The sequence below is a fragment of the Lemur catta genome, chromosome 1 (genome assembly GCF_020740605.2).
Source record: "Lemur catta isolate mLemCat1 chromosome 1, mLemCat1.pri, whole genome shotgun sequence".
Classification (NCBI taxonomy): domain Eukaryota; kingdom Metazoa; phylum Chordata; class Mammalia; order Primates; family Lemuridae; genus Lemur; species Lemur catta.
In genome coordinates this window covers 14,153,855-14,166,436 of record NC_059128.1, presented here as the reverse complement: position 1 = coordinate 14,166,436, position 12,582 = coordinate 14,153,855, and the positions used below count along the sequence as shown (strand labels likewise).

At 38.1% G+C, this 12,582-nt stretch overlaps 1 protein-coding gene across 1 annotated transcript in view; it reads right to left on the bottom strand.

Moving 5' to 3' along the window:
• The window catches only part of EML5 (EMAP like 5), a 126,133-nt gene that overhangs the window by 8,742 nt on the left and 104,809 nt on the right, over positions 1–12,582 (bottom strand). The window contains exons 32-35 of the mRNA XM_045562309.1: positions 5,555–5,728; positions 4,080–4,288; positions 2,293–2,450; positions 540–654 (exon numbers count right to left, since the gene is read on the bottom strand). Of these exons, the coding sequence (XP_045418265.1) occupies positions 540–654; positions 2,293–2,450; positions 4,080–4,288; positions 5,555–5,728 (656 nt within the window). The remainder of the gene's footprint in view (positions 1–539; positions 655–2,292; positions 2,451–4,079; positions 4,289–5,554; positions 5,729–12,582) is intronic.

Genomic DNA, 12,582 nt, shown 5'->3' with positions numbered 1-12,582 from the left:
TTCTACTCTCTACTTCTATGAGATCAACTTTTTTATTACCTTCTGCATATGAGTGAGAACATATGATATTCATCATTCTGTTCCTGGCTTATTTCACTTAATATCCTCTAGGCTCATCCATGTTGCCATGAATGACAAAATTTCATTCTTTTTTGAGTGAATAGTATTCCATTGGGAACTTACACCACATTTTCTTTATCCAGGGAATGTGTTTTTAAAAAATGGAGACGGCTCTCCTAATCAAAATGAATCAACTGGCAAGGATTTTCAATTCTGTCTACCATAGTTCAATTAGCAGATTCAAGAAAATATGGAAGTTTAAATACAGGGTTTAGACAGAGTAGCTTCCTATCCTATGGACTGCTCTGGTGCCAACTGTGGAACCACAAAGAAAGCAACAGAGAAAGGCAGAGTAATGTTGGCAAGCAAATCTCTTTTTATGCATTATTAAGTATTCATTGGATTGCAAAGAGCGAGAGAATCACAGTCATAACCACTCTGTTTTCTGCTGCACCATATTGGCTCATGGAACATCTTACTTTGCCTCTGCACACAGAACGAACACAATCTGTGACTTGTCCTGTCTCAAGCCTGAAGGCACGGCATCGCCTCAGTTCCTGATCCCACAGTTTAACTGCTCCTCCTTCTTTTGACCTAAGTAAATAACAACCAAACCAAAATAAGCATTTATTATTGGCTATTATATACAAATACTAAGTTATAAGCAGAATACTAAAAAAAAAAAAAAAAGGCCCCAGGGGGTCTGGCATGGTGGCTCATGCCTGTAATCCCAGCACTTTGGGAAGCCGAGGCAGGAGGATCGCTCAAGGCCAGGAGTTGAAGACCAGCCTGGGCAACATAGCGAGAGCCTCTCTCTACAAAAATATTAAAACATTAGCTAGGCGCGGTAGTCCTAGTTACCAGGGAGGCTGAGGCAGGAGGATCACTTGAGGCCAGGAGTTCAAGGTTACAGTGAGCTATGATCATGGTACTGTACTCCAGCCTGGGTGACAGAGCAAGACCCTGCCCCCCCAAAAAAAAAGGCCCTGATATTTATAATTTTAATATTATTCTAAATTTTCTATGGCAATTTTAGGATATATTGTATCTCTGTCAAAATAAAACATCTGATTTCAGAAAATTTTATTTTGTGGAAAATTCATTTTTCCTGGCATGAGCATAATTTTAGCCTCCACTGCACATTATCTTTTCATAATACTTTTTGATTAAAAAGATAACACAAAAGAATTTGTAGCATTAAAGAGATAATGGAAATGTAGGTGAGGTAACAGGATTACCCATACTATGCTAGAGTGTATTTTTAAGGACCAAAAAAAAAGCATATTTCTTTTCCTACCATTAGTAAAATATCCCACTGAAACAGTTTAGTAGGCTACTAGAGAGTAGGGTGTGCAAAACTAGATAACATGGGAGATACAAGTGTTGGAGTAATATGTAAAAAGAAAGTGCAGCCCATTTATGAATTTTCTCTTGAAAGAACTGAAAAATGTATTCATTCTCTGCTAGATGAATTGCTTGTCTTAGAAAAAACGTGTCCATGTGCATTCCTCCTTTACGTGAAAGGCAAAAGTTTCTGCACTTGAGTTCAACATACATGGGTTCTTTCAGCCCTGTACTGAAATGTATTTCTTAGTCACTTAAGTATCACATTTCAACGTGCATATCACTATGTTGATGACAAATCAATAATAAGTATATGGTTACTTATACCAGATTTGAAAATCACTCGGAAAATGGCCTCTCCTCAGAGTTAAATTTTGAGGTCTTATATAAAACAATTTGTCTAACAGGTGTGCCTCAAGCAAAAGCAAATAAGACAGAGTTTGTGTCTAGCATCCTCTCATCCTTTTCTAATTCAAAAATATGCACTTTACCCCTTTGTATCCATGTTGAATAAAAGAGACCAGGCAATTCCTCCCCACCCCCCACAGCCCCCGTCACACAGCAAATACTTACACAGGCAAATAGGCATCAAGCAAATCAATTCTTAACTTGTAAGGCAACTGTATGTCCACACCTCAGAAAAAGAATCACCCCAGTTGGAGTTCAGGTTTATCTCCAACGCAAAAAACAACTGGAGGTGATTTAAGACCAGAAAGGAGAATGAAGAAGGCGCATGAAAGGCAATGAGGGAGAAGCACGTGAGGAGGAAGGTCAGAGAGGGTGATCTGTGTAGCCTGCCTAGAAGGAACCAGAATACCTCACTGCAAACCCCAGGTAGATCACAAATGCATAAATATTCAGTGAGGCTGTGAAAAGAAGAGGACTCACGGCCTTTCCTTGCCACCAGTCACAATAAGTCCGTCTCGTAGGGTAGTGTACATGGCAAACACAGGCCCGTTGTGAGCTCTGGCCACGATTCTACACAATATGTGATCTTTCCACACACAGACATCACCACTGATGGTACCTGTAAACGTCAAGTTATTCTGAAAAGGAGTGGGGAAAGGGGGAGACAAACTCATCAAAAGTTCAAATAGGCTTCAGATAGATGTAATTTTCTACGTAACTGTAACGCTGCCTCCTTCCTGGACATAAAGAGCATGCATGGGGTGGTGGGAGACGCGCTGCACTCAAGAGTCAAGACCCCTAAACTCGAGGCTTAGCTTTGCCAGGGCTTTTTCCTTTTCCAGGTCTGTTGCTTAGTAGGTGGAATAACCTTGGACAAGTCCTTCCTTCCAATTCTAAAATACCACAATTCTAGTCTATAGTGTTCCTTTGGATTGCTTCCCTCTAGCTGCCCCATAAATAATTTTAAAAGTCATTAGTAACTGAGAGTGAAAGAATAACAATAGGAAGTGAAGAGAACTTTTTATTAGGTTTGGTAAAGTATTTTGTCATAGAAAGTAAAACTCTTGTCTATGGCAAAGTTGTAGGAGTTTTGCAGATTTCATTAACTAGGATGCAGGTCTAGGAGCATCATTAATTCATGGCTATCTGCACTTAGAATGTAAATGCTTCAGGTACAGAAACCAGTATTTATTTCCCTTGCTCTCTTAGCCCCTAGCATACACGATGCTCAAAAATGCTTAACTGAACATAAACCTACCTTGTTATGTAAGAAAACTTTCTCTCCGAGTATACTATATTTCATACATTAAAAGCCAATTGTTTCTAATATTTTAATCTTCAAGTTTATTTTCTATTAAGAACAGGCAATTGACTACATAAGCAATTTTACACGTGGGAAGAAAGTTAATCTACATGGGCAAATTAAATGCCAGAAGCATGTGAATGTGTGGGGTCTTCTGGAAATGAACTACTGGTCTTACATAAAGAATACCCAAAATGTTCAGCTGAAGTTGGACATGGCATGACCAACATTTTCAATGGTCTTTTTCTCAAAAACATAAATGTACGTAATGGTTTTAAAACTATAATTTTCTTCCTACAAATATTGCATACCCACATAAACACTGTAATAAGCACATCCACTTAAGTTTTTTGATGCACCAATGGATTTATAAAGCCTAGCCAAAGCAGAATATAAAAGGAAAAAGGCGTGGATTGTAAACCGCAGGCCCAGGTGGGATGCAGTAAGGGGAGGGGAGAGGAGGACTCGAACACTGTTCTATAGAAACCAGGAGTTGTGCCCTCTCCTGTTGTCTCTCTATCTCCTTCTTCCCCTGAATTAGAGACTTTGGTTCGGAACACTTCCAGCTATATGGTAAGCAGTGGGTAAAAATGATAAAAAACAAAGGAAATCCTAAACCCAAATACCAAGTTAAGTCACTTGAAAATTATATTTTTTGATTTACCTTTCTTTTACTCTGACAAATTTTTAGGACCATGAGCAACTACTAGAAAGACAAATTTTGGAATATTTAGGGTAACAATTATAAGATTAATGAAGGCTTTTGAGAATGGCAATGGCCCAAGGACTCAAATGTTTTGTCACAATCCTTCTTCCTTCTCATTAACTTACTTTCTACTCCCCAATTTCTGAAAGAAAGCATTAGATTTTTGAAAGATGAAACATTAACGTGGCTTATGTATCTAAGGCAAGAAAATGTAAAGTAGTCAAAGTCACACCGCCACACGCATTTTAAGAGACATACTGCACCAAATGCAACAGCCAGCATGGTCTGCATCCGGGCATCTTGCAATGTGCTCAGGAGCCCCTTTTTGCTAAGAAGAGCCCTTCCCACTAGGGTCCAGAACTTCACATGTTTTACTCCCACAGAGACAAACTGGGTATCGGAATCTGGTCGGAATTCTGCCACAAAAATACGTTGGTTGTGACCAGCTCTGCTGGCAATTTTGGCACCTGATGAAAATACAACAAAGTCATCTAGGTTATTATAGGAACCAAGCTAATCGACAATTAGAATGAAACAGTTAAGTAAAATATATAGTTCAAAACACAAATGCGTGGGCCTGGTGCAGTGGCTCGCCCCTGTAATCCTAGCGCTTAAGGAGGCTGAGGCGGGAGGATCGCGTGAGGGCAGGAGTTTGACCTGCCTGAGCAAGAGCGAGACCCCGTCTCTATTAAAAATAGAGAAAATTAGCTGGGCGTGGTGGTGCGCAGCTGTAGTCCCAGCTACTCGGGAGGCTGAGCCCAGGAGTTTGAGGTTGCTGCGAGCTAGGCTGACACCGTGGCACTATAGCCTGGGCAACAGAGCAAGACTCTATCTCAACAACAACAAAAAAGAAACCAAAATGTTTATACAAAGAGAGGGCCATGACCTTTGCTCTGCTACCTAGCAATCATATGAGATACAATTTAACTTGTGTAGTGAGTATTTTTCACATATCTTTGCAAATGATTTGTGATGTATGGAGAGCTTCATTACCATTTAGGGACCATTGTAGATTTTAGGGACCATGTCTTACTTTTTTTCTGTGTAGCTCCATTAACTTCTATCTATTTATTTATTTTATTACTATCAGTTTTGAGACAGGATCTTGCTCTGTCACCCAGGCTGGAGTGCAATGGCTCACTGCAGCCTTAAACTCCTGGGCTTGAGTGATACTCCTGCCTCAGCCCTGTGAGTAGCTGGAAATACCAGCATGCACCACCATGCCCCGCTAATTTTTAAAATTTTTTGTAGAGACAGGGTGTCACTATGTGGCCCAGGCTGGTGTTGAACTCCTGAGCTTAAGCAATCCTCCCACCTCAGCTTCCCAAACTGTTGGGATTGCAGGCATGAGCTACTGCACCTGGCAACTTCTTTTTATATAACTTAGAAGTTTTGTCTAAAATATGTTAGGTAATATTACCCTATTGATCTTCCCTTATTATTTAAAATATACTTGATTTTCATTCTGTAGTAAGATAACCAATCAAATCGTTAATAATTAGCAAAGACATACATAGTTCCTTATTGAAAGGAAATAACAGTGAATCGTTTATAATACTAATAATGGTTTCATTAATTTATCTGTTTTATGAGCTTACAGTTTTGCTGGGCTTTTAAAGTAGAACATACTTATGATACCACCCCCTGGTAGTGTATACTGTGTAGGGCTACAGAATTCACGTTACCCTAGTTTCTTCTTTTTAAAAATAACACACACAGAAAAACAATCCTACCTTCCTGCCATCTCCAAATGGTAATAGTATGTTCTGGGTCTAGTCCCACAGACAGCAATAGTTTGCCAGTAGCACTGAAGCTGACTGAACATACTCCCTTGGAATGGTAGCATCTTAGTATGGATAAAGTCTGCTTATTCACTGCGTCCCAGATGTGGATAGAAGGAGCTGTAGCTAAATAAAGATAAAATCCAAAAATTGTAACATACCTGTTATGTTTGCATTTTTAAAGCTAATGCATATTCATCTCTGAAACATGGAAAAATATGTACAAAATAACTGTATTTAACAAAGAACACCTCAAAACTAAGACTAAATTTTAAAATGGAAAGAAAGGGAAAGGGAAAGAAAAGGAAAAGAATATAGAACACTTTTTCAGGCCCTATTCAAATTGCACTTTTGGAAAAATAGCATTTAGACAAGCTAATCAGGCAATCACAAATTTAAACAACTCAAAAATAATGCGTGTATTATGTACATTTTAATCTTTATATAATTATATGGGGAACTATACAAATATTATAAATACATATGAAAGGTTATTAAGTACAAAATGTCTGATTTCCTTAAGTACTAAGTTTGACAGTTGATATTTCTGATAATTCACTTTGACACTTTTATCTTTTTTATTGTGAAGGTACATCCTCATTCTTTCAAACATACATTTTGGCTTGTGATTATCTTTCAAATTTTTTTGTAAAGCAATTTTGTGAAACGATGGATGTCAAAATCTGTGTTATTTTTTAATATGAGTTCCACTGTGGAACCAACGAATTGCAGTCAGCTCGAAATATCAGTGAAGTGTTTGGGAAGGATGTGGCTAATGAATGCACAGTACGTTGATGGTTTGAGAAGTTCCATTCCGGTGATTTTAATCTTGAAAATGAGCCATATGGGTGACCTATGACCAAAATAGATAATAATAAGGTGAAAGCTATAGGGGAAGTGAATCCATCTCAACCTATGCATGAACTAGCAGCAAAGTTTGACATTACTATTCCAACAATACCGGACCATTTGAAACAAATGGGCAAGGTAAAGAAGCTGGACAGATGGGTACCGCATGACTTAAACAAGCATCAGAAGAGAAATCATCTTGAGGCTTGCCTTTCTTTGATGTCATGCCATAAAGGCGAACCATTTCTACACTGTATTGTTACATGTGATGAAAAATGGATTCTTTTTGACAATCGCAAGTGTTCGGCACAATGGTTGATAAAGATGAAGTGCCAAAACACAGTCCAAAACCGAATATTCATCAAAAAAGCTAATGGTGTCTGGTGGTCCAGCACTAGTATTATCCACTACAACTTCATGAAACCTAGTCAATCTATTATAGCGTATGTCTACTGCAACCAATTGGATGAACTGATGATGCTTGTGATTAAGCAGCTGAGATTGGTCAATAGAGACAGGCCAATCCTCTTGCAAGACCACATGTTACAAAAAACAATGCTGCTCAAACTATAGAAGCTGGACTTGGAAACTCTGTCATCCACCTATTCACCAGTCCTTGCACCAACTGACTACCACTTCCTTTCAGGCTTTGGACCACTTCTTGCAAGGGAAAATATTCAATTCTCAACAAGCTGTGGAAAATTCCTTTCACAATTTTATCGCCACTCTCTCTCCAGGCTTCCTTGATGCTAGCAGAAACTAGCTACCACTAAGATGGCAAAACTGTGTAGAAAGTTTCAGTTTAGACTTTGATTAATTGTACTGCTTCTTGTTTGAGATATAATAAACTAAACTTCTGATTTGAAATCAGACATTTCATATTTAATGATCTAATACAAACATACATTCAGTAGTGATGTTATCTGAAGGAAAAATGAAAAGCAGTCACAAATTGAGAATGGCAGTAGATAGATCTCAAAGGAAATTTTCAACCATACAGATAAATATCTGGTAAAAAGCTAAATTCATATCACTTTATAAGACCTTACAGGATTTCATGAGAAAGATAAAACTGTTTATCTTTTTTAAAAAAGTGTTTATTATTCATCTTGTGTTGCCTGTTTCTGCTGCTTAAAAAAATTCTCTGTATTTTCCAAATTACAAAGATCATAGCTTTGTTCTATCCGTTTTTCATGAGGTGCATCCTCTGCTAATTATTAATGAATAGATAAGTTAATTCAGCAGCTGATTCACTCAGAACATAAGTGCTTTTAGTAAAATAATCAAAATACTAAAATACATTTGCTTCAAATTATAAATGTTATAAATATTTTAAAAATAGAGAAACATTAAATAAGACAAGCTGCCTTAAATCATTCAAGACAGAAAGAAATTTTGGTCTCTAAAGAAAATATTCTGAAACATTTAGGTTATATTTTATATCGTGTGCTATTTATAGTACACAATGATAAATTAAATCTGATAGTTTTTCAAAGAAAACAGTTTATATGAAACCAGAAATTTAAATTTGAGTATTATTAAGTAGAAATTATTTAAAGATTTATACAACTGTAAAATATCAAAACTACATAGAAATAGACATCAAATTTGCCATATAATAAAGTAGGTTATTTATGTTTAAAAAATTTATCACAATAAGTATTGGACTAAAATTAGAATGTTTCTCATTTATTAAAAATCAAAGTACTATCAATTTCATAGGCTTTTGAGAAAACAGAAAAGTAAAAAAAAAAAAAAGTCAAAGTATCCTGGGGCACAAATAAACTTAATCTCGATAGGAATGTTAGGTGCCTTAAATATAAAATGTAAATACATACTAGTAGATTGCTCTATAACTTTTTGCCAGTGATAAATATTATATAAATACTTTTATATATGTTTAAAAAAGCAATTCTGGGCAGTCCACATATTTACCAAAATGTGATGAGGTATACGATGGATCTTTGAGAAATATCACTGTTGTTTTTGCCTCCAAATTTAATATGTCACAAATTAAAAAGTTACATTTATCTAAGACTTAAACAGCAAGTAATCTCAAATTGAAACACTGAGCTCATATTTTTATAAAAAATTAAAGAAGATGGCAAGAAGCTGATGCCAGGAATTTATGTTTTAAAACCTATAGGTATGCTATGTTGTGGGATTGCTACAAATTTAGACTGTTCTAAACTTACATCAGTAACAGTATTTAAAGTTAAAATTACTGCAAATTCTCAGGACCTAAGTTACTAAAGAAAGATAAAAGTATGTTTATTAAGTATATTTTATTTTCTCCTATCAAAATGGTCATTTGAAGTGCTCAGGTAGGACATATACGACTCTTACACCCTCTCTTCTGGGAGGCCATCAGGTATTAAGTGCCTATCACAGCAGGCATGTTACTGGATACATCTCATATTTTCTAATCCCTACCTTCTAGGCAGGTATGTTTTCCCCTGAACGCAGGTTCAGAGAAGTTAAGTTACCTCCCCTAACACAAATCAGAGCTGGCAGAGCCGACATAGTTGTGCTGTTGTCAGTATCCAGGTTCCATTCTTCCCTTTCCACCATGACTAGCTCTCTCTGAAAAACCAATCCCAACAACTTTTCACAAACATTTTACTGATTTATTGATTGTACTGCATAATACTCATACTTGATTTACTGGTCAAAGGCCAAACTTTTTGCTTTTTATTAAGCACATTCCACAGTACAAAGCTGTCATGAATTATGTCTGTACAATTTAACAGTTTCAATAGTTGTTCAGACACAAATTTATTTCAAACAGATAATTGGCAAACATAATTAATTACAAGTTAGAACTGGACTATCCCAGTGTTTTAAAATATTAACACAGCAGTAATTTACAGTTGCCCAATTATGGTTAGCAAAATAAGTCCAGAGTACGGCTGGGAATTACTACTATAATCCCAGAAAGTCAGAATTCCTTGGGTAGCAAAGTCCCCTGCTATCATTTAGTAGGCACAATTCAAAGATTATGTGCATATTCAAAGGCCAGGCTCTCCCAAGGAACAAAAGACACTTCTCTATTAAACATGCAAAAACAACAACAAAAATCCATTCATTGAGAAGAATTGCCTACCCCCTCCCCTGGCCTTCTTAACTGTAAGGCTGGTGGTGGGCACCCCTCCCCTCCCTAATGGAAAAAGAAGAAGCCTACAAGGACAATGCCTGCAAGGTCCAGCTAAGTTAAAGGACAACCACACCTGGATGGTTACCCTGATAAGAGTCTCGGTTCCTAGAGTCCACACGTACCACCAGCCCCTCCTATTTCTCAATACCTGCCCTAAAACTGCAAGGGACAATTCCTTGCTCTCCCTACCATAAATCTTCCTGCCAAAGAAACCCCTACCTCCAGCCCTAAAAACATATATAAGCCCACTCAAAACTTCTGGGTGACGTGACTTTTCAGGTCTCTCTCTCTCTCTCTCTCTCCCCTGGGCCCCGAAAATCTCACCCAGGTCCCTCTCTTGGGACTCGTTACCCTCACCTGGGAGCACCCCAATAAAGCCTCTTTACTTATCCCTTTCAACTCTCCTCGTCTTTCTTTCTCTGGCGCCGGCCAATCCAAAAAACCTTATTACACTAAGCAGTTTGATATGGACGCTGTAAGAAGTAGTCAAAGTTAAATCACTTTGACAACCACTGTCAAGCTTACAATATCCACCTTATGAATGGAGGTTTATGTTTTACACTTTGAGACTCAACCTCTCAAAAACAGAAATTAGTAATGTGGGAGAGGATATATTTTTTTAAAAAAGAAAAACTATAAAGCAAACCAACTCAATAAAACAAATCACATACACAGACACTGATCCCCACACCGTTCTCAATGCAAAGCAGGGACTTTCCCTTTAGGAGCAGCGCTTGCTTCCACAGGAAGAGGTTTAATTTACAAGAGGCTGTTTATTGGTCCTTCAAAACGTTACTGACATTCCTTATCTTTGAAAACAATGGCAAGGGGCAAATCAGAACCTAATACTGAAAAAGGGAAAAGGAGTGCTAACCGGATGCCAATGTCCTTTGCATGCATGGTCAGTGCAACAACGCCATTCACACATTGGGGCTGCGGGATACTAGGGAGCTTGGAGGACCTGCCAGAGCCACAGCAGCGGGTGACACCAGAGATGACTGGAGTGAGATTCATGGGCTTGAGGCTTTGCACCACTTAGGGGTGCCTCCCCCTCAGTGTGGGCCTCTGAACCAGCCTGACCTGCTCTGCAGGATCCAACATACACGCAGGCCCTGCTAACACCCCATCAAGGCCAAGACGTCTAAAGCCAGGAAACCCATTCAATGGGGCCTTCTTGTTCTTCCTTTTCCCGGGCTACAACTGCACAGAATAACTACTTTTGACAGTGAAGCCAAATGAATACTATGGAAGTGCTCAGGAATACTTATGAGGAGAACAATAACAAAAACTTTTAAGGTACTTCTCTGTAATACATACTGTATAACAAATAAAAAACATTTTGCGTTAAACATTAGAAATTACATTTTAATACAAGATTCACTTTAAAAACACAATACCACACACACACAGTGACAATGACAAAATAAAAACACCTTACGAATACTGCAGGAAGGCTTCTAGGTAATCCACATCAACCCTGGTATCAGGTTTTTGAGCCCACCCCATGGCTAAATGTGAACACACTCTGTATTGGTATCTCAGGCACAGGGGGCCCGACTGCAACAACCTTGAGGTTAAACTGTTATATACATTATAACTACATGTGGATACAGTATTTTAGGTTAGGAGGCAAGCGGTGTATGAAGGTGTTATTCTACCAAATATCAGGAGATGGTTGGGGGACAAAGAACAGCTAATAAAAGAAAAAAGCTAAATTAGCCATTGGGAGATAATATAACTGACTTCATAGTTCTTTAAATTAAAAGAAATCAGTACAGAAAGTATTATCCAAAAAAATATTACTAAAAATCCAGAGAGATTTTTCCACTGTCCAATATGTTCCTAATACAATGTCAGAATTAATAACTTTGACAGTCAAAAGAAAAATGCTAACTTCTGAAAACGAAAGCCCTGGACATTCTGGGTAGGTGTTTGATTCCCAAAATTTCACTCAAGAAGAATGCTGTTTCTTAATATCAGACTGAAGTGCAAAGCAGTATAAATTAGAGGCCAAGTCTTCTCTTGCTGGTCGATTTACTTTTGTAAAACAGACTTATGTTCCTTTTATATTAAAAATGTACATTTGAAGCATTAGGCTTTTTTCACTGATAAGGGGAGGAAATGTGCTCCTGTTCTATTTGAAGTCGGTGAAGCTAAGGTATCCTTCTCAAAGCACAGCTGGCATCAGAGGTGAGAAATGTCAGTACTTGAAGAGTTAGGCTGCTTTGCATCTACCCAGCATCTAGAACCAATTCCAGCTTCACCACGCAGCTGTAAATGAACTCCCTCAGGTATCTGGTGGCCACGTAGCCAGTAGTTCAAAACTAGAAAACCCTGAAACGGGTAAAAGTACAGACTATTGTCTGGAGATGTAAGTGTATGTCCTGGAGGGAGAACAGGTCTCATTCTGGGCACTGGGAGGTACATTTAAGAAATCCCAAATCTGGCCAGGCACGGTGGCTCACGCCTGTAATCCTAGCACTCTGGGAGGCCGAGGCGGGTGGATTGCTCGAGATCAGGAGTTTGAGACCAGCCTGAGCAAGAGCGAGACCCTGTCTCTACTAAAAAATAGAAAGAAATTATCTGGCCAACTAAAAATATATATAGAAAAAATTAGCCGGGCATGGTGGCGCATGCCTGTAGTCCCAGCTACTGGGGAGGCTGAGGCAGGAGGATCGCTCAAGCCCAGGAGTTTGAGGTTGCTATGAGCTAGGCTGACACCACAGCACTCACTCTAGCTGGGCAACAGAGCGAGACTCAGTCTCAAGGAAAAAAAAAAAAAGAAATCCCAAATCAAAATAGTGCCATTATTACTGTAGATTGAGTTCAATATTATCACATTAAAATGTTGCACTCTTCATTTAAAAAAATAACCCACAGCACAGGTTTTTTATGGGTATTTAAGTTCAAGTAGTTTTTACTTTATAAAAATTCAGGCTATCATTACCAAACAATATAACTAAAACAGAAGAGTGTT